The following is a 27,699-nucleotide window of genomic DNA, read 5'->3' on the forward strand; positions in this document are numbered from 1 at the left end:
CCTTACCTCCTCAGCAGCAAAATGGAACCGGATTCCTGATGGTAGAACACTTCCATATTCCCATCTCAACGATCGAATCCGCAATAAACGGTCGTACCTGTTGAGGAGAAAACATGTTAATTTAATTTTTATTTTTTTATTTTTTATTTTTTTTTAAGCTCGATCTCTTTCCTCTATTTCCCCCCCCCCCCTTTACTTCTTTTCTGAAGGAACTATTCATACCGGCTCCCCACAGACCGAGGTCGCTCATTATCTCTCTCATTCATCTGCAGTGGATGTTGGTAGGCTATTTAACGATGGGACCTGATCCTGTGCTCGCCTGACATCAGCACACAAATACCCCTGGACAGTCAGTGGATGGTAATCAGGAGTGGATATCCTGGCTGATTTTCCCCCTCCCTTTCCCAGACACATTGATGCCAACTAAAGCACCTCGCTGCCGTCTTGAAGTCTGGACACTCCTCCCCATCCCCGTGACTTTATCCAGCCCTACAACTCTGCGTGCCTCCAACTCTGGCCTCTTGGGAATCCCCGACTTCCTTTGCCCCACCATTGGCAACCGTACTGTCAGCTGCCTAGGCCCCAAGCTCTGGAATTCCCTCCCTAAACTCTGCCTCGCTCTCCCCTCCTTTAAGATGCTCCTTAAAACCTACATCACCTGTCCCAATGCCTCCTTCTTTGATTTGGTGTCAATTTCTGTCCAATTACGCTCCTGTGAAGCACCTTGGGACGTTTTACTATGTTAAAAGGCACTATAAAAACACAAGCTGGATTCTCTTGACCAGATTTTACAAGGTAAAAACAATGACACGTACAAACTTTTGAAAAGGCTTTCATTCAACAATGAAACCTGAAAACAGCATACAGATTAGGTTGGCTTTGTATCTTCACCTACGTCCTTCGAATGAACATTACTTAGCAATAGGTACTTGTAAAGACTGACTCTTTGTTACTCATTGTATTTTTGATGGAGACAGTTTAATATATCGCGGGACAGAGAAGATAATGAGCCCCTCGTCCTGATGTAGACAGGAACCCAGCTACCGGATGCCAAGGAAATTTGGATGAAAAATAAATCTATGGTTTCCCTGGCAGAACAGAGCCATGGGAGCTGTGAATTTCCCACATTTAATCCACATAAATTCACTGATATCAGCTGTAGGTAGTCTGTGTCCCCCAAGCTCAGGGAGGGGGAATAAAAACCAATCAGAAACGGTTTCCACCCTCACTACTAGAATCATACAGCACTGAAAGAGGCCACTCAACCCATCGAGCCTGTGCCAGCTCTTTGAAAGAGCTATCAATTAGCCCCACTCCTCTGTTCTTTCCCCATAGCCTTACTATACACTTTGAGAGTGTGGATATTGTGCGAGGATACCCTCATGATATACTGCCCATCATTGCTGAAACTCTAATCCATGCTTTCATTGGCGCAAAGATTGATTTCTCAAAGGCTCTCACTGGCCTTCATTTGCAGCAGTTAATCCAGAAGTCTGTGGTCCATATCTTCTCCTGTACAATATCCAATACAGATGTGGGGGAGGTGCCTGAGGTTTGGAAAGTGGCAAATGTGACACCATTGTTCAAGAAAGGGTGCAAGGACAATCCTAGTAACTACAGGCTGGTCAGTTTAACATCAGTGGTGGGTAAAGTTTTAGAAACAATAATCAAGGAAAAAATTAACGGGCACTTGGAGAGGTTTAAGCTAATTAAGGAGAGCCAACACGGATTTGTAAAAGGCAGATCGTGTTTGACTAATCTAATTGAATTTTTTGATGAAGTAACAGGGAGGATTGATGAAGGGAATGCAATGGATGTTGTTTACATGGATTTTCAGAAGGCGTTTGACAAAGCACCACATAGAAGGCTGGTTAACAAAATTGAGGCTCATGGAATAGGTGGGTCAGTGGCAGCTTGGATAAGGAATTGGCTTAAGGATAGAAATCAGCGAGTTGTGGTAAATGCCTGTTTTTCAGACTGGAGGATGGTAGACAGCGGTGTTACCCAAGGTCAGTGCTGGGGCCATTGCTTCTTTTGAAATTACCTGGATATTGGAATACAGAGTAGAATTTCTAAATTTGCCGATGACACCAAACTTGGGGGTGTGGCAAATATTGATGATACCAATCGACTGCAACAGGACATAGAAAGGCTAGCAGAATGGGCAGATGGAATTTAATACAGAGAAGTGTGAGGTGATGCATTTTGGCAGAAGGAACAGGGAGAGGCAATATACACTTAATGGCACAGTTTTAAAGAGTGTGCAGGGACAGAGGGACCTGGGAGTTAATGTGCATAGGTCGCTGAAGGTGGCAGGACATATTGAGAGAGTGGTTAGCAAAGCATATTGGATCTTGGGTTTCATAAAGAGAGGTATTGAGTACAAAAGTAGAGAAGTTATGCTGAACCTTTATAAAGCGCTGGTTAGGCCACAACTGGAGTATTGCGTCCAGTTCTGGTCACCACACTTTAGGAAGGGTGTGAAGGCCCTTGAGAGGGTGCAGAGGAGATTTACCAGAATGATTCCGGGGATGGGGGATCTTAGCTACAAGGACAGGTCGGAGAAGCTGGATTTGTTTTCATTAGAGCAAAGGAGGTCGAGGGGTGATTTGATAGAGGTGTACAAGATTATGACGGGTTTGGATAGGCTAGACGGGGAAAGGCTGTTCCCATTAGTTGATGGTACAAGGACTAGGGGACACAAATTTAAGGTTCTGGGCAAGAGATAAAGGCGGAATGTGAGGAAAAACTTATTTTTACGCAGCAAGTGGTGATAACCTGGAATTCGCTGCCAACAGAAGTGGTGGAAGCGGAGACACTCAATGTTTTCAAGGGGAGACTGGATAGGCACTTGAGGGAAATAAACTTGCAGGGCTACAGGGGTAGAGCGGGGGAATGGGACTGACTGGATCGCTCCACAGAGAGCCGGTACGGACAAGATGGCCGAATGGCCTCCTTCTGTGCCATTATGACTCTAACACATGCCTCATGCTTGCCATGTTCTACTGGCTCCCTGTATCCCACTGAATCAATGTCAGGATCCCTTCATTGCTTCACACCACATCAATGGTCTCCTGCAGTCCATACCCTACACTCCTCCGGCTCACTACAGGAGACTTTGGTTTATCCGGAGGTTGTATGTCCGGAAACCTCGATCTACCAGCAGAAATCAGGAGCCGTTTTGTTCGGTTTTTTTTCTTCGTGACTTTTTTTTCTTCCAACAGTCAGGCTCTGGAAAGTCTCTCTGATGCTGTTGCTAAGCTACAGAGACGCTTCCAAGGTACGGGCCCACTGTTTGAAGCTGTTACTAAGCAACAGTGTTTGTTGTCAGATACGGAGATGAAAACCTCCGTATGCTTCAACATTAACGCTGGTATGTCTGGCAGTTTTGATAGATCGGCAACAGCTCGGTCCCATCGGTGCCGGATATAACAAAGTTTCCTGTATTAGGGTTCATTCCCTGCTCCAATGTTGGAGACTGATCCTGCAGTCACTAATCTCTAATTCTCTCCTAAATCCACTCCACCTTGTTACTGCTTCTCTCCGCTTTCAAGTCTCGTAAAAATCCATCTCTGACCAGGTCTTCAGTATACCCCGCAAAATCTCCTTTTTCCTGCTCAGTGTTTATCTCTCAAAAACACAACACATTCCTTTTATAAGAGGGACTGCTATATAAAAGGTAATTTGTCACGGTCTAGGCTTACACGTGGAATATTGCTATTAGGACAAGGTACCAGAGAATGCCCAACAGCTGTGGAACTGTACCGTAGCAAAATCCACTTCCTTAAAAAAAAAGGGGGGGCAGGGGAAAAGAGAAGAGATTTTAAAATAATCTGTTGGAGGATGGTCCCTTAGTCGCAGGTCATGTCCATCGGCTCATAATGCCACACTAACAGTCACTAATCTAACCAAACTGCAGAAGGAATAAAATAACATTTAAACATGTTCACCATTAATGGTGTACAACATGAATAAAGTCAAAATGGAAAGTGTTTGGACAGTGGCAGATATTTTGTGGTGCCTTTATATCTGGAAATAAAGCAGCAAGTTGTGCCAAGGTGATTTCCTTATGACTACAGATATTTACATCGGAGAACTGAAGATTAGAAAACCAATCTGATGCCAAGACTAAGCATAGGATGATAAACCACAGGACCACCCCGCCCCTCACAGTATAAGTAACACACTGCGACATACAGGTATGCTAAAATGCAGCGCTTATTCCTCAGCAAACAGCAGTGACGAAACTTGATTGTTGGGATTAAGTCTGTCCTTCCATCAGATTTAGCCTCATTTCTGCAAAGAAAATGAAATAAATATTTTACTGACTTGTTCATTCCAATCCTTGTTTGCAGCCTACTTTTCCATTCGCCAATTAAACATTTTCACCATTTTGTACTCCAGAATAGTACAAGACAAGCTTACTTCAAATGGGAATTTTGAACAGAATAGGCAGCACAGAACTTTTAGATCTCCAAGCAATTTCAGCCAACAGAGCAAGACAGTGATCTGGTGTCAAACTGCAACACTTAAGGTCTCACAGTAATCACCGGTTATGCGCATTAAAAATGTTCTTAACTTGTAGGCTCCCGGCCACCCCACCACCACCACCCTGTCCATGTGCCTATGTTTCCAACCACTGGTAATGCCACCATGGGCACTCTCACCATCTCCTACTATGCCAGCCAGTGGAAACTTATCGGGCCAGAAATTCGGGTCGGAGGTTTCCCACGGGCGCAAGCCCCCGACCTGCACTTGCATAACACGCCCGCCGTTGTGCTGTGGGGCCGCGTGGAATTCCGATCCTGGGCCTCCTCCAGCTGCCAGCACGCAGTGCTTGTGTATCCCAGCGGCTAAGTTAATTCGCAGCGTCCCCATGGATTACGTGGGCCATGGGGAGCCAATCGGAGCAGGGAATCTCTATTCATAGATTTGACAGGAAGACCTGTCAAATCTATGAATAGAGGTCGGCCCCAAAACCTAAGTAAAACTTCAAATTTTTTTTTTTTTTTTTTTAAATCACATTTTTAAAATAACTATAAATTACATAAATTAACTATTTTAAATAAAAAAATTATATTTTTGAAAAAAATGAATTAAAGTTTTTAACGTGGCTAAAAATAAACTTTAAAGTATTTTAAAATGATAAACCTGTGGAAAAAATGTTTGAATTTGACTTAATTAACCTCTTACCTTGTTAAAAGCAGGCCTTGTGACTGCTTTTTTCATGCGCAGCTGCTAGGGACTTAGCCGCACAGAGAAACCTGTAAAAAAACTCAGTTCCAGGCGTACGCGCTGCCTCTCCGGCGCACGCGTTTGACCTCCGAACTCCTTCCTTCAAGGGAACGGAAGTTCCGGTTTCCAGCACATGCACGAAACCAGCACTTTCGTTGGCCCAAGCGCGAGTACACAGCGCGCACTCACCCGTGAGGACCCAAATTTCTGGCCCGATCTGATTTCTATCTCCATTGACAGAGCTGGATGTTGCACGCAAACTGGACCACACCAAAGTTGCTCACTTATATCAAGGCTTTACTTCGATATACTAAAGTAAAATAGGGATTGGTACCGGGGCTATAATTGATCTATTCCATACATCATAGAATTATATAGAATTTACAGCACAGAAACAAGTCATTTGGCCCAAATGGTCCGTGCCGGTGTTTATGTTCCAGACGAATCGCCCCCCACCCCACTTCATCTCACCCCATCAGCATAACCTTCTATTCCTTTCTCCCTCATGTATTTATCTAGCTTCCCCTTAAATGCATCTATACCGTTCACCTCAGCCACTCCATGCGACAGCAATTGCCACATTCTAACCACTCTCAGTAAAGAAGTTTCTCCTGAATTCTTTATTGGATTTATTAGTGACTATCTTGTATTTATGACCACTAGAGACATCAAGACTCTACTGTTATGCTAAACTTGTATTGAACCTTGGTTCGGCCACACCTGGATTACTGCGTACAATTCTGGTCACCAGATTATAAAAAGGATAGGGAGGCACTGGAGAGGGTGCAGAGAAGATTTAAAAAGGATGATACCAGAAATGCGAGGGTATACCTATCAGGAAAGGATGAACAGGCTGGGTCTCTCTTCTCTTGAAAAGAGGATGAGGGGTGACCTAATAGAGGTCTTTAAAATTATGAAAGGATTTGATAGAGTAGATGCAAAGAGAATGTTTCCACTTGTGGGGAAGAGCAAAACTAGAGGCCATCAATATAAGACAGTCACCAAGAAATCAAATAGGGAATTCAGAAGAAACTTCTTTACCCAGAGAGTGGTGAGAATGTGGAACTCGCTACCACAGGCAGTGGTTGAAGTGAATAGTGTAGATGCATTTAAGGGGAGGTTAAATAAGCAAATTAGGGAGAAGGGAATAGAGGGTTATGCTGACAGAATTAGATGAGGAAAGACGGGAGGAGGCGCGAGTGGAGCATAAACACCGGCATGGACTGGTTGGGCCAAATGGCTGGATTCTGTGCCGTATATCCTATGTAATTCTATGTATTACTGTATTTATGTAGGTAACTGAGGTGGGTAAAAGGCAAAGATTTATGTATTAATGGTTATTCCTTCTTTTTAAATGTTTATCCAGTGCAGCACTATGGAAAATCCACAAGTAAAAATAATTTTCAACATAGAATGTTTTGAACTGTTATCAGAAGCATGTGTACAGTTCAGTAATGTGTTTCAAGTGCTCAAGAGCTTGAATAAAGGAGACTATGAAGGTATGAGAGTGGAATTGAGTAGAGTGGATTGGGAAAATAGATTAAAGGGTAAGACGATACATGATCAGGAGTACATTTAAGGAGTTATTTTACAACTTCCAAAAAAAAAAATATTCCACGGAGAAGAAAAGGGTGTAAAAGAAAAGACAGCCATCCGTGGCTAAGTAAAGAAATTAAGGATAGTATTCGACTAAAAACAAGGGCATATAAGGTAGCCAAATCTAGTGGAAGGATAGAGAATTGGAAAAACTTTAAAAGACAGCAAAAAATAACAAAAAGATTGATTAAGAAAGGGAAGATAGATTATGAAAGTAAATTAGCAAAAAATATAAAAACAGATAGTAAGAGTTTTTATAGTTATATAAAAAGAAAAAGGGTGGCTAAAGTAAATGTTGGTCCCTTAGAGGATGAGACCGGGAAATTAATGGTGGGAAATATGGAGATGGCAAAAACACTGAATGAATATTTTATATCAGTCTTTACAGTAGAAGACACTAAGAATATCCCAACACTGGACAAACAGGGGGCTATAAGGGGGGGGAGGAGCTAAACACGATCAAAATCACTAAGGAAGTGGTACTCGGTAAAATAATGGGACTCAAGGCGGATAAATCACCTGGACCTGATGGCTTACATCCTAGGAAGTGGCGGTAGGGATTGTGGATGCATTGGTAATAATTTTCCAAAACGCCCTGAACTCAGCAAAGGTCCCGGCAGACTGGAAAACTGCTAATGTAACGCCCTTATTTAAAAAGGGCAGTAGACAGAAGGCTGGAAACTATAGACCGGTTAGCCTAACATCTGTGGTAGGTAAAATATTGGAGTCCATTATTAAGGAGACAGTAACAGGACATTTGGATAATCATAATTTAATAGGACAAAGTCAGCATGGTTTTATGAAGGGGAAGTCATGTTTGACAAATTTGCTGGAGTTCTTTGAGGAAGTAACATATAGGGTAGATAAAGGGGAACCAGTGGACGTAGTGTATTTAGACTTCCAAAAGGCATTTGACAAGGTGCCACACAGAAGATTATTGCTTAAGATAAAAAATCACGGGATTGGGGGTAATATTCTGGCATGGGTAGAGGATTGGCTATCTAACAGAAGGCAGAGAGTTGGGATAAATGGTTCATTCTCAGACTGGCAATCAGTAACTAGTGGTGTTCCGCAGGGGTCAGTGCTGGGTCCCCAACTCTTTACAATCTATATTAACGATTTGGAGGAGGGGACCGAGTGTAACATATCAAAGTTTGCAGATGATACTAAGATGGGAGGGAAAGTAGTGAGTGAGGAGGACATAAAAAACCTGCAAGGGGACATAGACAGGCTAAGTAAGTGGGCAGAGATTTGGCAGATGGAATACAATACTGGAAAGTGTGAGGTTATGCACTTTGGCAGGAAAAATCGTAGAGCAAGTTATTATCTTAATGGCAAGAAACTGGAAAGTACTGAAGTACAAAGGGATCTGGGGGTCCTGGTGCACGAAACTCAGAAGGTTAGTATGCAGGTGCAGCAAGTGATTAAGAAGGCCAATGGAATGTTGGCTTTCATTGCTAGGGGGATATAGAATATAAAAATAGGGAGGTATTGCTTCAGTTGTACAAGGTATTGGTGAGACCGCACCTGGAATACTGCGTACAGTTTTGGTGTCCATACTTAAGGACATACTTGCTCTCGAGTCAGTACAAAGAAGGTTCACTCGGTTAATCCCGGGGATGAGGGGGATGGACATATGAGGAGAGGTCGAGTAGATTGGGACTCTACTCATTGGAGTTCAGAAGAATGAGAGGCGATCTTATTGAAACATATAAGATTGTGAAGGGGTTGGATCGGGTGGATGCGGGGAGGATGTTCCCGATGATGGGTGAAACTAGAACTAGGGGGCATAGTCTTAGAATAAAGGGGCTGCTCTTTCAAAACTGAGATGAGGAGGAACTACTTCACTCAGAGGGTGGTAGGTCCATGGAATATGCTGCCCCAAAAAGCTGTAGAAGCTACATCATTACATAAATTTAAAACAGAAATAGACAGTTTCCTAGAAGTAAAGGGAATTAAGGGTTATGGGGAGCGGGCAGGAATTTGGACATGAGTCGAGGTTCGGATCGGTCATGGCCCTGTGGGTAGCGGAGCGGGCCCAGGGGCCGTGTAGCCTGATCCTGCTCCTATTTAGTGTGTCTAATTCTGTTAGATTCAGGAGATGGTTCTGTGATAGTGGATTGGCGGTTAGGATCAGATCAGCCATGATCTTATTGAATGGCGGAGCAGGCTCGAGGGGCCGATTGGCCTACTCCTGCTCCTATTTCTTATGTTCTTAACCAAATTAAAACGCTGCCCGAGTTATACTCTTGTCTTGTCACAGGTACAATTGTTCCAGCAAGGTCCCTCAGTGACAGTGGCAGATGAAGGTCAAGTGAAATATATTCCTGCCAGTCTCAGCTCAGCGCATCCCTTGGCTGCAGTTAAACCGGTGGAGAATGGCAATGTCACTTACCGTAGTGACTGCTCCTCAGCTAATGTGGAGCAAAGCCAAGTGTTTCACTTGCCCCAAACAGTGGAGCTCCACATTGTCTGCATTAAGCATTGCATTCGGACGGACCATTATAACTAATGGAATTAATTTCAGAGCTAGCCCTTCAAAATACATAATGAGATTCAACTAATTAAGAGATGGTCAGAATGACTTTAGAGTACAAATTGAAGAAAATTTCAGATCTAAAAGTTGTCAAACTATAGTAAGGAACTAATAAGGACTACTGGCTGAACATTTCAAATTCTGTTTTTATTACAGCAAGGCAGGTTCCAGGATTTTTACCAATAGAATTGGGGATCAAATCCTACAAATCCATCCAGTTTTTGATGAAAACATTAGTTACCTTGGCAATAAAGTAAATTGTAGACTTAGCGTTCTGGACCCTCTGGTGGTAGCAATCGTATAGCAGTGACATTCTGGACATTTTTACATGCAGATAGCACCCTCTGGTGGTGGCTATTGTGTTAGCAGTGTGTTTGTATGAAACAGAGGTCATTTGACCTTTGTTCCTTTCTTCCTGTGCGAGGTCATTTGACCTTCGTACCTTTCTTCCTGTGTGACTCAGAAAGCAGAATCCCAGGAAGTAGAATTCCAAGAAGAACCTGGCAGTAATGGAGGATTCCATAAGGGATTCACAATCCAATGTAATCTGATGTTCTATGTTAGACCAAGCGCAATATCTTTTCACAAAATTGTTCAAGTAAAGACTTCAAACAGCGAAACGGCTTCACAAGGAATTATTTTGAATAAGTGTTTAACTTGCTGGATAACTAGATAGGAGCACGTCTAGCGAGGCCAGTAGTGAAAAGATATCAGTGAAAAGATAGCAATACGGCTAGCTGTGAAGAGCGGAGCAGGAGGAACCCAGTGTAAGCCTTAACCTCAGAGCACACCTATCTCACATAACGAAAATGCTTTGCAGCAAGTAGAAGACCTTAAACAGGCAGGCGAAACTGTAGAACGTGACAATCGGTCTATAAGCTCCGGTTACTACAGATCGCAAGTTGGTTCACGGTCATCGCGTGGTTCTAGAGTAAGCACGGCCATCGCCAAAGCACGGGCTAAGCTAGTAGCAGCTCAAGCCAGAGCTGCGCATGCGGACAGCGAAATAGAAATAAAAGTAAGACAGGCCCGTCTCCAAGCTGAACTCCAGGTTGAACAGGCCCGACACCAAGCTGACCTGGCCCGTCACCAGGTTGAACGACAAGCTGAACAGGCCCGTCTCCAAGCCACATTAGATGCTCTGCAGCAACAAAAAGAGATAGATGCTGCATTAGCCGAGACACAAGTATTCGAGGCAATTTTGGAGGGAGCTGTTCCCGAGACAGCTTACAAACCTTTAATTCCCGTTCCGTGGCAGAGTCCACGACAGCGCACCATAGATTACGTGAGCGACCATGCCGACATACAGTTTACAGGAGAAAGGGATGGAGGCCCGCACATCTCTACAGACGCAAGCACTTCGTATAACATGCCACAAGTTGCCAACCAAGGTCAAAGCAGACGGCGTGCCTCAAGCCACAGAGTCTCCCCCAGCAGAACGGAAGACACGGTGCAGAGGAATAGGACGCTGAATAGAGAAAGTCAGAGGCAAATCCCCTCTGTTCCTTGGGACCCCCAACAGAGCCCCTAGCCAAGGCAACCCTGGCACAGGTCCCAGCACCTACGACCTTGCGAAATACCTTGCATGCACCCAGCTGGTGACTTCAGGGTTAATAAGTTTGATGACAGGCCGGAGAATTATCGGGCTTGGAAGTCCTGCTTCCACGATGCCATATCGAGCTTAGACCTGTCGGCAGAAGAGCTCGGCCTCCTTATCAAATGGCTCAGCCCAGAGTCCGCCGGACAGGCCTGCAGGATAAAAGCGGCCAATGTGGGACAGCTGCCAGAGGGGTTGAACAAGGCTTGGGCGAGGCTGGAAGAAAGCTACGGCTCGCCCGAAGCCATTGAAAGGGCTCTCTGACAGGTTGGAGAACTTTCCGAGGTTGACGAGTAAGGAACCCCAGAAGCTCCGCGACCTTGGAGATCTGCTGTCGGAACTCGAAGCCGCAAAGCAGGACAGCTACCTACCCGGTCTATCGTACTTAGACACTTCCAGAGGGGTAAGTCCCATCATTGAGAAGCTTCCATTTAACCTGCAGGAGAAGTGGATAACGTTTGGATCAAAGTTCAAGCAAAAGCACAACGTGGCGTTCCCACCATTCTCTGCGTTCGTTAAATTCATCCGTAAAGAAGCCAAAGCCAGGAACGACCCCAGCTTCAACAACTTCTCCTCCCACCCAGCACTTGCCAGAAGAGACAAGTTCGACAGACATGGAAGGACACCAATATCTGTCCACAAAATGCAAGTGTCCTCAACTGAGCACACAAAGATTCAGAAGAAATCTGAGGATATGAGCAAACAATGCCCTATCCACAACAAGCCCCATCCTTTAAAGAAGTGCAGAGGCTTCAAGGACATGTCCCTGGAAGATCGGAAACAATATCTCAAAGAGAACTCTATATATTTCAAGTGCTGCTCGTCCACGAGCCATCTCGCCAAGAACTGCAAGGTATATGCAAAATGCACAGAAGGCGAAAGTGATCGGCACGTTTCAGCACTACACCCAGGCCCAGCTCCTTGGAAGTCAGAGACGCCTCCTCCCGCTTCAGAGCACGGCGGGGAGAGAGAGGGAGCTGCTGGTCTGGAGATTACATCCAGGTGCATCGAGGTGTGTGGAGAAGGAGTGAGCGCAAGAGCATGCTCCAAAATAGGCCTAGTTAATGTGTACCCTGTAGGACGTCGCCAGGAATCTGAAAAGATGAAAGCACACTTCCTAGAATTTGTCAAGAAAATGCTTGTCAACGATCATGCAGAGATAGCTCCTCCACTCCAGGAAGGCCAAGAGTGTTGGTACCTCCCTTCGGAGTCTATCACCCCAAAAAGCCGGAACAGATCCACGTGGTGTTTGACTCCAGTGCACCATATCAGGGAGTCTCTCTCAATGACGTACTCCTCACAGGGCCCGATCTTAACAACAGCCTCTTGGGAGTGCTCATGAGATTCAGGAAAGAGCCCGTCGCCATCACTGCCGATATCCAGCACATGTTTCATTGCTTCGTGGTGAGAGAAGACCACAGAGACTTCCTCTGCTTCCTGTGGTATCGGGACAACGACCCCAATAGAGACATTGTGGACTACAGAATGCGTGTCCATGTCTTTGGGAATAGCCCATCCCCTGCTGTCGCCATATACGGACTAAGGAGGGCTGCCAAGGAAGACGACGACTTTGGCAGTGATGTGAGAGGGTTCATCGAACGAGAGTTCTATGTTGACGATGCACTGAAGTAATTCCCGACCGAAGCAGAGGCCATCAGTACCCTCGGACGAGCTCAGGAACTACTTGCACTATCCAACCTCAGGCTGCACTATCCAACCTCAGGCTGCACAAGATAGCCTCCAACAGACCAGCAGTGATGGAGGCATTCCCCCCTGAAGATCGTGCTAAGGACATCAAGGATCTGGACCTCTTCACTGATGACCTCCCCCTACAGCGTAGCCTAGGAGTGTCATGGAACATAGCAACAGACACGTTCCAAGTCTTAGACGCCAAGAAACCCTTCACACGTAGAGGAGTGCTCTCTAGTCAACAGCCTATACGACCCTCTCGGCCTCTTAGCCCCTGTCACCATACAAGGCAGGCTGCTCCTCAGGGAACTCTCCAGACACGCTGAAGAGTGGGATTCACCTCTCCCTGAAGAGATGGAAGCAGAGTGGGACAGATGGAGAGACTCACTCCAAGACTTACAGGAGATCCGAATATCTCGCTGCTATTCGTCTTTCTCTCCCTTAAATACCCAATTCAAAGAGCTTTGTGTCTTTACAGATGCATCCGCTATGGCCATTGCAAGTGTGGCTTATCTGAAGGTCACCACTCAAGAAGGACAAAGCAAAATCGGCTTCGTCTTTGATAGAGGCAAGTTGGCGCCCCAGCCAGACCTCACCATACCCAGATTGGAACTGTGCGTAGCAAAACGCAACCTACCCCCTCACAGCAGTCTACGGAAGCTGCATCCTATCATCGACACCGATGGACTGTCTCTGAGGTGGTTCTTCTTTTGTCGCCAGAGGACTCCAGTGACTATGTGGAGTCGTTAACGACCCCAGATGGGGAGTGTTCTGGACCCTCTGGTGGTAGCTATCGTATAGCAGTGACATTCTGAACATTTTTACATGCAGATAGCACCCTCTGGTGGTGGTTATTGTGTTAGCAGTGTGTTTGTATGAAACAGAGGTTATTTGACCTTTGTTTCTTTCTTCCTGTGTGAGGTCATTTGACCTTTGTTCCTTTCTTCCTGTGAGGTCATTTGACCTTTGTTCCTTTCTTCCTGTGAGGTCATTTGACCTTTGTTCCTTTCTTCCTGTGAGAGGTCATTTGACCTTCGTACCTTTCTTCCTGTGTGACTCAGGAAGCAGAATCCCAGGAAGTAGAATTCCAGGAAGAACCTGGCAGTAATGGAGGATTCCATAAGGGATTCACAATCCAATGTAATCTGATGTTCTATGTTAGGCCAAGCGCAATATCTTTTCACAAAATTGTTCAAGTAAAGGCTTCAAACAGCGAAACGGCTTCACGAGGAATTATTTTGAATAAGTGTTTAACTTGCTGGATAACTAGATAGGAGCACGTCTAGCGAGGCCAGTACATATAGCTTAAAAAAAGCTATTCCCAGAGTCTGCTGGAACAGTCACAATACTCATTTACTGCCCCCAGTAACAAATTATTGAGAAAGTAGATGCCGAGCAGCTACACTCTGTCTTGTGACCAGAATATTTTGACCTTGCCTGAAAAATAAACTGTTCGACGTATGCACATAAACCACGAGATACAATTAGAAACCAAGTATTCATCATCATAAATCAACCTGGCCAGTGAACAGTTTGGGAGCAAATTTTAATTAAATATCAGACCAGATACATTGAGACATAGCACTAATTTCAATGTAAACACAGCATCCGATGTTACATTATAGTAATAACATTGTTTCGCTGATGACTGCACCGTCTTTCAGAACGATTCCAGTTTGTGTGGCTCATGGGTACGGTGATAGCTTATAAACCTACCACAAATGCTGAGACTTAAATTTTTTTAAAAATCTCAAAATCAAAGTGCTTGCTGGTGCGGAGAACCAAGGTGATACGGTGGATTTTAAGGCATAGGTTTACTGCATTCTGTAAAACTAGCACCCGTTGTTCATTGTAAAACGTTGTCACCTCTAGCTAATAATTTTGTATGTCTAGATATTTGTATAAGAAAAGAATCAAATGGATATTTTTACAGTGTGGATTTTGCCTCTCACGGAATCCAATCAGTTCCTGTTCAGGTGAATTTCTGTTAAGCTAACAATGACATATGCATCAAATCACTGAATGGATCCTTTTGGATCTATGAATTTTAATCATCTGTCGTCTGATTTAACCCATTAAAATTCCTTTTTAAAAATTAACCAGGACTCTGACGAGTTCTGGAGATTCAAACAGTTCATGCTGATTGGGGTAAGTTCTCAATGATGGAACGCATGTGCTGGAGAAAGAGAAAGGAGACCACGGTTGCTGTGAATTATTAAGGACTTAACAAAATTGACAGATGATTTTATTTCTTCAGACAATGAAAGGATTATTAACCCCTTATAAGCATTGCTCATTACATTGACTTTTAATATTTGGACTTGATAGCATTACCAAATTTAATTCTCAATGCAACTTTAGCTATTTCCATTCCTTTCACTTGCAAAGGAAACTCTGGTCTAGGTTTACATTTGACCAATTTGAAGAGTGGTTTTATACTGTAGTGTGAAATGCATCAATCCAGTAAGCAGATTACTGAATCTATGGGTAATTGGTAACCTTTCAGGCCACGCAAACTCTGCTGGGGTAGATTTCTGAAATGGTATAGGTTTTAGTTTGAAGGGTACATGAAGCTATTGTTGAATTTGTTGAGAACCAGTTGCACAATCATTTTCATGGATTAACTTTGGTGTTATATTCGGAAAGTTAATCCGCTCGCCAGCACATGAAAACACACACAAAATAAACTTACACATCAGTTTGGTTCTGTTCATACAGGGCTTTCATCTCTTCAAGGACTTGTCTGATACCATCCTCCTACAAGAAATAGATTTGATTTGAATAAACCAGGAAGTTTCTACAAGACTAGATACAGTACATTTTACATACGTTCACCAGATGCCACATAATCTGACAAGGGCATGATATACATAGAATTTATAGCACAGAAACAGGCCATTCGGCCAAACTGGTCCATGTCGGTGTTTTTACTCCACCCTCCCTACTTCACTTAACTCTTTCAGCACATCTTTCTATTCCTTTCTCCCTGATGTGCTTATCTAACTTTCCCTTTAAATGCACAACTTAAACTTCTCAAATTGCCACGGTTGGAATTGAGCTCACGTCCTCTGGATTACTAGTCCAGTAACATGACCATACTATCATCCTAATATTACAGCTGCTTATCAACCTCTCCCTGTACCCTTTCCTCAACATAGTTCAGTACTAGTTCTTCATGTTTGGAAGTTGTGGAAAGCCAGTTTGTTATTTCAAGTCAACAGGGAATAGTCAACCTGCTTTACAATTCTCCCGCCCCACCCAGTGAAATTTTTTTTTATTTTTATTTTTTAAATCAGGCAGGGTGTAGAACAGGCTGCCAATTCGCTATCGCCTGTTTTAAGCTACTACCCAAGACTGATTTCACCCCATAGAGAGTGAAAAAGCACGACATTCTAGATGACGATACAGTGGGGAAAGAGTTCACTTACTTCAATTTGTCTGGAAGTACAATAGTTATCTCCCCATCCCTTTTCCAAGTGGTGATTCCTTACTGAGTAGAGCTTTACAGGCACTAGGCGACTCTCATAATTCACCCAAGCGACCATCATTAATGTCAGCTCCTCAACAGAGTGTTTGCAAAGACACTCACAACCAAACCCAATCCTGCCTGCATCCTAAACCCACAAGCACATTTCCAGCAGAGGTCACTAGATTCAGATTCAGTATCCTGGCTGATTTTGCATTCCCTAACCCAGGGATGCTGAGGGCAATTTTAGCCTCCCTGCTGCCACCTTTGACTGATCAGGTAACTCAGCACATACCAGGGATCTCTTGTCAGCATGGCGCAGCTGTATTGTGGATAAACTCACCAAACCATTGCTATGTCACACCAACAACTTGCATTTATAGAGTGCCCTTAATGTAGTAAAACATCCCAAGACGCTTCACAGGAATGTTATCAAACAAAATTTAATGAGCCACATAAGGAGATATTTGGACAGGTGACCAAAAGCTTGGTCAAAGAAGTAGGTTTTAAGGGAGAGAGGGGTAAGAGAGGTTTAGAGGGGGAATTCCAGAGCTTAGGCATGATGAAAATCAGGGATGTGCAAGAGATCTCGGAGGGTTGTAGGATTGGAGGAGGTTAGAGATGGGAGGGGCAAGGCCATGGAGGGATATGAAAACAAGGATTAGAATTTTAAAATCGAGGCATTCCCTTACTGGGAGCCAATGTAGGTCAGCAAGCATAGGGCTGATGGGTGAACGGGATTTGGTGCAAATTAGCATACGGGCAGCAGAGTTTTGGATGAGCTCAAGTTTACAGAGAGTGCAACATAAATAAAAACTAAATAAATACAAACAGAAAATGCTGGAAACATTCATCAGCGAGAAAACAGTCAAGTTAACATTTCAGATGCAGATCCTTCATCAGAACTAGTCCAATGAAGAAAATGTTAACTTGTCTGTTATCTTCACAGATGAATGACCTGGTGAATGTTGCCAGCATTTTTCTGTTTCAGATGTCCAGCAGATGGAGTTTTTTTGCTTTTTAAAAAAAAATCTTCAGCACAAGAGCAGTCCATTTTGTAGAAAAATACTGAATAAAACTAAAATAATGACTAGAAAAGGTTCCAATATAAACGCCAAGGTCATAACGCTAGAACATCCCAAGATCCCAATCCTGCAGCTGAAAAATTCAATCCTAAAACTGGCAATCACTTTGCTCACCATGGACCTTCATCATTTACTTTGTAATTAATTACTTTTTATTAAATTATCAATTGTCTTTCAAGAGTGAAATTATCTATTAGAATTGATTAAACTTGTATTGCATGGTGCTCAGATTTAAGGGAATCTCAAAAGCCCTTATTCCAGAGCCTAGGGCTCAAATTTTGTTTTATAGCTTTTTCAACCCACTGTTTCTGCCTCGGTGCAAGAAGTCTTAAAAACAGGTAGATTGTGAGCAGTGAATAATATAAAATGACAGTGAGAGTGGACTTCAAGAGAGTGGGACACCTTGAACAGACCAATTAGAATGATTATTTTTATCAAACAAGTTTTGATAAATCATTGAAACTTCATAGTGTTAATCAAAATACTGGTTGGATAGAGATTTAAAACTTTGATACAAGAAATGGCAATGAGATCATAACTTTAGGAGAAAAGTTCAGAGGAAGGAGAGCTTCAAAGCTAACATTTTATCTTTACATTTCAATAGATCAAAGCTCTACAGGCTTCACTGGGCCAAGTGGTTTTATCATTCTTGTCCAACAGGTTAATAGGAGATTAATTTTGGGTGATTGAAACCAGGCACTTTTATAGTCACATGATAATTATTGAGGGAAAAATGACCATTCAGCCCATGTTAGTTCATCCATCCAGAAAGACCACTGTGGCATCCAATTGTTTTAAAAATAATTATATGGTTTTCACCTCAACTACTCGAATTGGAAGCCCATTCCACGTCTCGATGAGTCAACATGGGATTGCTGACTCAACACGTCCAGCCAGTGCAGCACAACAATTAACAAAGCTAATAAAACATTGAAATTATTCTACTCTTTTCAGAGGAAGTCACGATCAAACTGGACACAGACAGAATGGACTTCCAGATATAGTATTAGAGGTAAAAACCCTGGAATCATTTAACAAACTGTTGAATATTGCAGTGGAGGTAACTTCATCTTTCTGTCTGAATGAACTAAAATAGGCAAATGGCCCTCCTCGTCAGTACTGATCATATGAATCGCTGTGTGAATAACTTCCCAACATCAGTCCTAAGTATACTTTTAACTAGCTTGAATGTGTAATCTTGTTCTACTGTCTCAATTTAGTTAGAAGTAATTATATGGATCTACCTTTGCCATACCATTTACTATCTTACTAATCAATCTCCTCTGGCACTGCACACCTGGAGTCAAGGCCAAAACTTAGGGAAGTTTGGGAAGCAGAGAAATAGAACTGGTAGAACGATAGGAGTTTCTCTCCAGTACAGGCGGAGGAGCCGAGAGATCCAAATCTGCAGCGCCACAGTGTCACCACTGGCGGAAGGTTGTAATTAGAAAGACAAGTTTATGTCAGCAGTTTCCATTATAACTGTGAACATAGAAATTTATAACGGAAAAAAGGTAACAAAAATGGCAAAAACATGACAACAGGAAGTAAAGTTTTGTAGACAGGGACTGTGCAAAGATGCAAAACATTAAGTAAGATACGCAGATAGATATTTCTGAAAGGTTACTTCTCAGTTACTTCTTTTCAAGGCTGAAAAGCCCAAATTTCTCCTGTCTTTCCTCATACGTCAGTCCTTTGATACTAGGGTACAACCTTGTGGCTCTTCAGAAATGTCTCCCGTACTTCAATGTGTCCCTTGCATCTAGGTGACAACAGCTGGACATAGTATTTAAGCTGTGGTCAGAGCAAAGCACAATACAGTTTGAGCATGACTTTTGTTTTAGGTTTCAGAATTTTTGTAATTCCGCCCCCCCCCCCCCCCCCCATCATGGAAATTGAAGCATCGTGTTTTAAAACAGTGAATTTGCAAATGATTTTTTATTTTAAAAAAGGCAAAAGACTGCAGGCATTGAAGAGATACATTATAGCAAGACAAGCCAGTTTGTGGGATGTCACAGCTAAACCTTTTTCAAGTTGCTACAATGAGGGTCTATTGTCTGATCCCAAGCCTATCAGCCAGGACCAATGGTAAGTTAAGCAATTGGTTATCCTGTCTCAAGCGGCCAACAATTATTCACATTCAATGTGGCGAGGAAGATTCTATTCATGTCTGCTTCTCTTTCCCTTCTACTTTTAGGGGTCAGAATTTACAAACAGCAAGAAAATAAAACCATGTTCAGGGGCAGTCAAGTTTTAAACAAGAGACTGCAAGACGTACGCCCAGCACTGATGTATCAGAGCTCCAAGCTAAGATGCAGGAGGTCGGGAGCCGCGACCGGGAGTTCCGAAGGTTGTGTTGCCTGCCAGGGTTAAGGATATCTCGTCACGGCTGGAGAAAAAGTTGGAGGGGGAGGATCCAGTGGTCATGGTCCACGTAGGAACCAACGACATAGGTAGAACTAGGAATGAGTTTCTGCTGAGGGAGTTTGAGCAGCTAGGGGCCAAATTAAAACGCAGAACCTCAAAGTTAATAATCTCTGGATTGTTACCTGAGCCAAATTGGCATAGGTCCAGACAGATCAGAGATTTAAATGCATGGCTCAAAGAGTGATGAGAGGAAGGGGTTTTGATTCATGGGGCACTGGCATTAGTACTGGGGAAAGCTGTTCAGTTGGGACGGGCTCCACTTAAACCGGGCTGGGTCCAGTGTCCTGGCGAATCGAATAACTAGGGTTATTGGATTCGCTTTAAACTATTGAAGGGGTGGGGGGTGGGGTTGGGAGGATTCAGAAAAGGGTAAATTAAAAAGCAGCAAGAGAAATGTCAAGGCTGTAGAGCATAGTAGTGACCTGGGTAGATAGGCAGAATGGGTCAGGAAGGGACAGAGATTGATAAAGGTAATAGGGCACCAGTGACTAAAGTGACATCACAGAAAATTAGAAAAAAATTAAAGCTAATGGTACTACAGTATATCTGAAAGCACAAAGCAGTCACAACAAAACAGATGAATTAATAGCACAGATAGAAATAAATGGGTTTGATTTAATAGCCATTACAAAGATGTGGTTGCAGAGTGACCAAGGTTGGAAACTAAATATTCCAGGAGACAGGCAGAATGGAAAAGGAGGGGGTGGATAAGCCCTGATAATAAAGGATGGGATAAAGACAGTAGAGAGAAAGGATCTTGGCTCAGAAAAACAAAATGTAGTATCAGTTGGGGTGGAGCAAAAAAACAACAAGGGGCAGAAAACACTAGTGGGAGTAGTTTATAGGTCCCCTAATAGTAGTTGTAATGTCAGGCAGAGTATAAATCAGGAAATTAGAGATGCATGCAACAGGGGTAATACGGTAATCATGGGAAAAAGGAAAAAATTAGCGAAAGTAAACGTGGGTCCCTTACAGGCTAAGACAGGAGAAATTATAATGGGGAATAAGGAAATGACAGAGAAATTAAACAAATACTCTGTCTGTCTGTCTTCATGGAAGACAACACAAAAAACATTCCAGAAATAGTGGAGAATCAAGGGTCTAGTGAAAATGAGAAACTGAAAGAAGTTAGTATTAGTAAGGAAATAGTACTGGAGAAATTAATGGGACTGAAAGCCGATAAATTCCCAGGGCCTGATGGCCTACATTCTAGGGTTTTATATATATATATATATATATATATATATATATATATATATATATATATATATATATATATATATAATATATATATATATTAGTGATAATGGATGCATTGGTTGTCATCTTCCAAATTCCATAGATCTCTAACAGTTCCTGCAGATTGGAAGGTATTACAAAGTATTAACAGCACAGAAACAGACCATTCGGCCCAACAGGTCCATGCTGGTGTTTATGCTCCACACGAGCCTCCTCCCACTCTCTTCATCTCACCCCATCAACATATCCATCTATTCCCTTCTCCCTCATGTGCTTATCCAGCTTCCCCTTGAGTGCATCTATGCTATTCGCCTCAACTACTCCCTGTGGTAGCGAGTTCCACATTCTAACCACTCTGGATAAAGAAGTTTCTCCTGAATTCCCTTTTGGATTTATTAGTGACTAGCTTATACCGTGTGCAGTGCAGTACTGAGGGAGCTCTGCACTTTCGAGAGTGCTGTTTTCCAGGTGAAATGTTAGACCGAGGCCCAATGTTCCCTTCCCCGGTGAGAAAGCATTGCTCTGCCAGCCCTGGGACTCCCCTTCAGATTATTGGTACAATCTGATGATGTCAGAAACCCAGTCATTTCACTCTCAATCCCATTACTCCAATGTGAGATCCACTGTTCTGAACAAACACACTGAATTTTGTTTTTTCAAATCAAAAATACAAAGTGATACCAATAGCAGCTCCAGCCATGGCTTTACACTTGCATTTCCCAAGCTTCCTCCTCACAATCAAATGCCTCTGCTAATTTGGTACCATGTACAAAACATGCCAAATGGATATACAGATCTCCCTCCATCAGTTACACTCCACACTACAAAGTGGGCAGATATCTGGGAAGAGATACCCCAGTAAGACCAGCACCTAACTGAAATAAAGTGGGACATTGTTTTCCCTTGACAGGTACTGTGGGAAACCAGCTGTGTAAAAGCACCTTCACTTGTGGGTTCAAGTCCCACTCCAGACACTTGAACACAAAAATTTAGGCTGACACTCCAGTGCAGTGCTGCACTGTCCGAGGTGCAGTCTTTCAGAGGAGATGTTAAACAGAGGTCCCATCTGCTCTCTCCGGTGGATGTAAAAGATCTCAGGGCACTATTTCAAACAGCTGGTGATTTCTCCCTGGTGTCCTAGCCAACATTGATCCCACAGATTATCTGGTCATTATCACAATACTATTTGTGGGAGCTTGCTGAGCGCAATTTGGCTGCCGCATTTCCTACATTACAACAGTGACTACACTTCAAAAGTACTTCATTGGCTGTGAAGCACTTTGGGATGTCCGGAGTTCATGAAAAGCGCTGTATAAATGCAAGTCTTTCTTATCATGGCCACTTAAAAAAGTGGATAAATCCCCAGGCCCAGACGAGATGGATCCCAGGCTGCTGTGTGAGGCAGGGGAGGAGATTGCAGGGGCTCTGACACAAATTTTCAGAACATCTCTGGCCACAGGGGAGGTACCAGAGGACAGCTAACGTAGTACAGGTTGAACGTCCAAAATCCAGAGTTCCGGAATCCGGGACAATTGGTGGCAGGGTCGTCCGGAATCCATAAAATGTTTCGGAATCTGGACACCCTGAGGGAGGCTTACCAAAAACCGGAAATATCGCAACCTGGGCCCAGGCATTTCCGGACTCGGCACGTGTTTCTGATGTCCGAAGTCCGGAAATATCGCAACCTGGGCTCGGGCGTTTCCGGACTTCGGACATCAGAAACACATTCCGAAGTCCAGAAAAACACAAAAACCGGCTCAGTCTCGGTCCCGAGGTTGCCGGATTCAGGACGCTCAACCTGTACCATTATTCAAGAAGGGTAGTAGGGATAAACCAGGGAATTACAGGCCAGTGAGTCTAACATCAGTGGTAGGGAAATTATTGGAAAAAATTCTGAGGGACAGAATTAGTCTCCACTTGGAGAGGCAAGGATTAATCAAGGATAGTCAGCATGGCTTTGTCAGGGGGAGGTCATGTCTGACCAATTTGATTGAATTTTTTTTGAGGGGGTGACTAGGTGTGTGGATGAGGGTAGTGCAGTTGATGTAGTCTACATGGACTTCAATAAGGCTTTTGACAAAGTCCCGCATGGGAGACTGGTCAAGAAGGTAAGAGCCCATGGGATCCAGGGCAATTTGGCACATTGGATCTAAAATTGGCTTAGTGGCAGGAGGCAGAGGGTGATGGTCAAAGGTTGTTTTGTGTCCAATGGTGTACCGCAGGGATCGGTGCTGGGTCCCTTGATGTTTGTAGTGTACATTAATGATTTAGATATGAATGTAGGAGGTATGATCAGTAAGTTCGCAGATGACACAAAAATTGGTGGAGTGGTAAATAGCGAGGAGGGAAGCCTCAGGCTACAGGACAATATAGACGGGTTGGTCAGATGGGCAGAACAGTGGCAACTGAAAAGTGTGAGGTGATGCATTTTGGGAGGACTAACAAGACAAGGGAATACACAATGAATGGTAGGACCCTAGGAAGGACAGAGGAACCTTAGTGTGCATGTACATAGATCCCTGAAGGCAGCAGGGCAGGTAGATAAGGTGGTTAAGAAGGCATATGGGATACTTATATTCTATGCCTTGGCTAATGAAGGCAAGAGCAGGGAGATTATGATGGCGCTATACAAAACACTAGTTAGGCCACAGCTGGAATACTGTGTGCAGTTCTGGTCGCCACACTATAGGAAGGATGTGATTGCATTGGAGAGGGTGCAGAGGAGATTCACCAGGATGTTACCTGGGCTGGAGCGTTTCAGCTATGAAGAGACTGGACAGGCTGGGATTGTTTTCCTTAGAGCAGAGAAGGCTGAGGGGGGACCTGATTGAGGTGTACAAAATTATGAGGGGCATAGATAGGGTAGATAGAAAGGAACTTTTCCCCTTAGTAGAGGGGTCAATAACCAGGGGGCATAGTTTCAAGGTAAGGGGCAGGAGGTTTAGAGGGGATTTGAGGAAAAACTTTTTCACCCAGAGGGCGGTTGGAATCTGGAACTCACTGCCTGAAAGGGTGGTAGAGGTAGGAACCCTCACAACATTCAAGAAGCATTTAGATGAGCACTTGAAACGCCATAACATACAAGGTTATGGACCAAGTGCTGGAAAATGGGATTAGGATAGGGCTTGATGGCCGGTGCAGACACGATGGGCTGAAGGATCAGCCTCCAAACTTCTCCACATTAGACTCATCAGTCACCTGCAAACTCATTTTTAATGTGGAAGCAAGTTTTTCCTCGGTTCCAAGGGACTGCCTAAGAAGAAAACGACTGATACCAATGAGACTGATTACAACCAAAAAGTGTTGACATCGCACCATTTAGGGTTTAGCGGGTGGGGTAACTAGGGTTAAAAACCGTGTTCTCATTGACAACACGTTGTCACTGGCCGCGTCCTTTTTGTTGCCATTGTACCTGAACAATAAGACTGAGCGCCTGTTAACAAAACTATTTCGAACAGACTGTGGTACTCACATTAAAAGCGGGCAACTGTCCGTCCGCAGCTCGCTGCAGCTCCCGGATCAGCTCTATGGCTTTTTCACAAAACATTACTGCTAATAATAACACCACCCACCAAACGCTTCCACCAAAACCTCCCGCCAAACAAACGGCCTTTAACCAACTGCCGGCCACCATTAAACGGACGCCCAACGCGCCCGCCAAAATCCACCAATTAGGGGCCGCGGCGTCCTCCGCTTTGGACCAATCAGAATGCCGGAAAGGCGAGCGCCGGCGACGACGTCACTTCCCCCGGAGGGCGGCTTCACTGTAATATACAAACAGCGAGCAATGTCTCCCCACTGTTTTCAGAAGAGGTAGATGCGGTTGTGTGATTTATTTTTTTTAATGTATAATCAATGCTTGTTGCTTTTCCCTTTCCCCACCTGCTCTCCAGATTCACGGTTTGATTTTCTTTCCCCTCTGGCTCGAGCTGTTGCCCCCACCCTCCTTTCCTTTCAAACGGCTTCCCTCGCCGCGAGCCCAACCGGTGAGGCGGAGGAGTGCGTCTGCGCGTTACCCCCCCCTCCTCCTCCTATTTCCCCCAACCAGGATTTGGTGGAAAGCAAGGAGGCCTGTGCACTGGGACGGGTCCCTGGTCAGTGGTCTGGGCTGATCAGCACCTCTTGACGGCAGAGGAGAGGGGGATTGCAGAACATGCATCTTTCTATTAAACCATTGAGGGTGCCATTGGCCCGGATTTTGCGGTGGGTCATGACGGCGAACTGTTGGCGGTCACCATCATTGCCCCTCTGAAACTGAGCGCAACTTCAGGACTTGGTGCATGCGCATCTAAACGCGGAGATCCTGAAGTTGTGGTCACTTATTCGCTGCTCCAACAGAGGCTGTGCTATGGACCCCCGCCCCCATAGCCGGCAATCAGTGGAACGGAGGAAAACTTGAGCTTTTTCTGTGCTAATATTGCTGTTAAATACCCCATTAAATGTTAAACTTTGTTGGAATAGGTGTAACTGGGGTTTAATAGTGTATTGACTGCTAAACAACCCTGAAAATCTAATTTTTATATTTGTAGAATGTCAAATTTTTCCATTATAAAAATTACAATTCATTTAAAAAAATTAATTTTAAAGTTTGTTCATGATATTTCAGCTTCTACCTTATCACCATGTGAAAGATCCCATCTTTATTTTTGCTCTCTAACATTTTTAAAAAGTGAGGATAAAAGCTGCTTTTGATTTCCTGGTTTGCTGTCTGAGAATTCTTCAATGTGATTAGCTGCTTAGACAGTTTGATGGTGTCATTGCTACATCACACTGGCAATCCCCTATTCACGGCGCTCAATCACTTGCACATTGAGAATCTTCAAGTTTTTGCCACAGAGATCGTGAGATATATGTGGGCGGCTTTCTTCGGGGTCCGCAGCGAGCGCCTTTGCTTCACCACTGACCACAAATTACGGGCCATTAGGTTTGCCCCAGTGTTACGAACAAAAAACCAGCACTACAAGTGCCATGCTCGTCTGAAGAGGCAGCACTAATATAATTTAAACAAAAGGTCTAATTAAACTTAAAAGAACATGATGCTAAATCATAATATTATTTATGTCAATTGGACCCACTGCCCTGTCGCGCCCACTGGCCGCCGAAGGCCCCAAGTGTCTCAACATGCCATCTTGTCGCTGGACATCTTGGAGTGCGACTGATTTATGAGCTAGGAGTTAATGGTGTAATAGCTTTTATCCCTACTGTATTTTGGGCTGAACTTCAGGGGTTCTTTTATAAGGAGGTTTTTATAATTAAGTTAAACCAGTTGTATTTTGAAGCTTAATTTTCATTGTAATTTCTTAGTCTGGTCCTTGGGCATTTCTGTAGTTGGGGGAAATTCAAGTCTTGTGCTTTTCAGTGGTTAAAACTAACAAACTATATGCCATTTGAGAACATCCCAGATTCTAAATTGTATATCTGCAGAGTTAGGTTGATTTAAGATTAGAGCATGACCTGTTGCCTTTTAAAGGGCAATGATGCAGTATGGACAAATGTTTACAATGCAAAGCACTTTCCCCTTGTGTGTTTTTAACAAAATACTTGATGGTGAATCTTTGTGCTTAGCCTTGTGAGGGAGAATGGAAGACTTTTTGACTTTGGCTATGTAGCATCAGTATCAGACATTGCCAAGTTGGGTACAGCACAGGTGAGATGCAAAGTAAATGCTTGCTGTGCTTTGCTCCAACCTCGGAAGTGCTCCTGTACCAGTCTAAAGTATGTATTTCCCACATCAGCCTTTTTTTTTTGTTGTTTTCCGGCTTCGCTGGGTGATATTGGTAAACTCTCAGGAGTTCTCTGAGGAACTCTCTCCGATCAGGAACTGCTTGAGACAGCCAATGGAGAGAAGAAACATCCATTCTATGATGCTAGTTGAGCCAGAAATTAAATGACAGTGTACTAATTGACTTTCATCCACTGCACTTTAATCTTATTTAAATGATGGAAATGGTGTTGATTTGTGCACAGCATTTCATTTCATATCTGATGAAAGGGATGAACTGAAAGAAATCAGTATTTGTAGGGAAATGGTGTTAAGGAAATTGATGGGATTGAAGGCCGATAAATCCCCAGGGCCTGATAATCTACATCCAAGGGTACTTAAGGAAGTGGCCCTAGAAATAGTAGATGCATGGCTGATCATCTTCCAACATTCGATGGAATCTGGAACAGTACCCATGGATTGGAGGGTAGCTAATGTTACCCCACTATTCAAAAAAGGTGGTCGAGTAAACGGGGAATTATAGACCGGTAAGCCTGACATCAGTAGTGGGGAAAATGCTAGAGTCCATTATAAAAGATGTAATAGCAGAGCACTTGGAAAACAGTGACAGGATCGGACAAAGTCAACATGGATTTACAAAGGGTAAATCGTGCTTGACTAATCTACTGGAATTTTTTGAGGATGTAACTGGTAAAATAGATAAGGGAGAACCAGTGGATGTGGTGTATTTGGACTTTCAGAAGGCTTTCGATAAGGTCCCGCATAAGAGATTAGCGTGTAAAGTTAAGGCACATGGGATTGGGGGCAAGGTACTGACTTGGATAGAGAACTGGTTGGCAGACAGAAAGCAAAGAGTTGGAATAAACGGGTCTTTTTCCGAGTGGCAGGCAGTGACTAGTGGGGTACCGCAGGGATCGGTCCTTGGACCCCAGCTATTCACAATATATATTAATGATCTAGACAAGGGAACTAGATGTAATATCTCCAAATTTGCAGACGACACAAAGCTGGGTGGGCGTGTGTGCTGTGAGGAGGATGCCGAGAAACTCCAGGATGATTTGGACAGGTTGGGTGATTGGGCAGAAGCATAGCAGATGCAATATAACG

General features: G+C 43.7%; 1 protein-coding gene across 1 annotated transcript in view; it reads right to left on the reverse strand.

The window, feature by feature from the left end:
• The window catches only part of LOC147087026 (DNA replication complex GINS protein PSF1-like), a 128,245-nt gene extending 103,732 nt beyond the window's left edge, over positions 1-24,513 (reverse strand). Inside the window, exons 1-4 of the mRNA XM_085978017.1 lie at positions 24,343-24,513; positions 15,346-15,410; positions 4,198-4,296; positions 7-97 (exon numbers count right to left, since the gene is read on the reverse strand). Coding sequence (XP_085834143.1) covers positions 7-97; positions 4,198-4,296; positions 15,346-15,410; positions 24,343-24,504 — 417 coding nt within the window. The 5' untranslated portion in view covers positions 24,505-24,513. The remainder of the gene's footprint in view (positions 1-6; positions 98-4,197; positions 4,297-15,345; positions 15,411-24,342) is intronic.
• Positions 24,514-27,699: the final 3,186 nt, after the last annotated feature.

Source organism: Somniosus microcephalus, unplaced genomic scaffold (assembly GCF_052327205.1).
Source record: "Somniosus microcephalus isolate GS21.2 unplaced genomic scaffold, FLI_Smic_1.0 unresolved_chr6, whole genome shotgun sequence".
Classification (NCBI taxonomy): domain Eukaryota; kingdom Metazoa; phylum Chordata; class Chondrichthyes; order Squaliformes; family Somniosidae; genus Somniosus; species Somniosus microcephalus.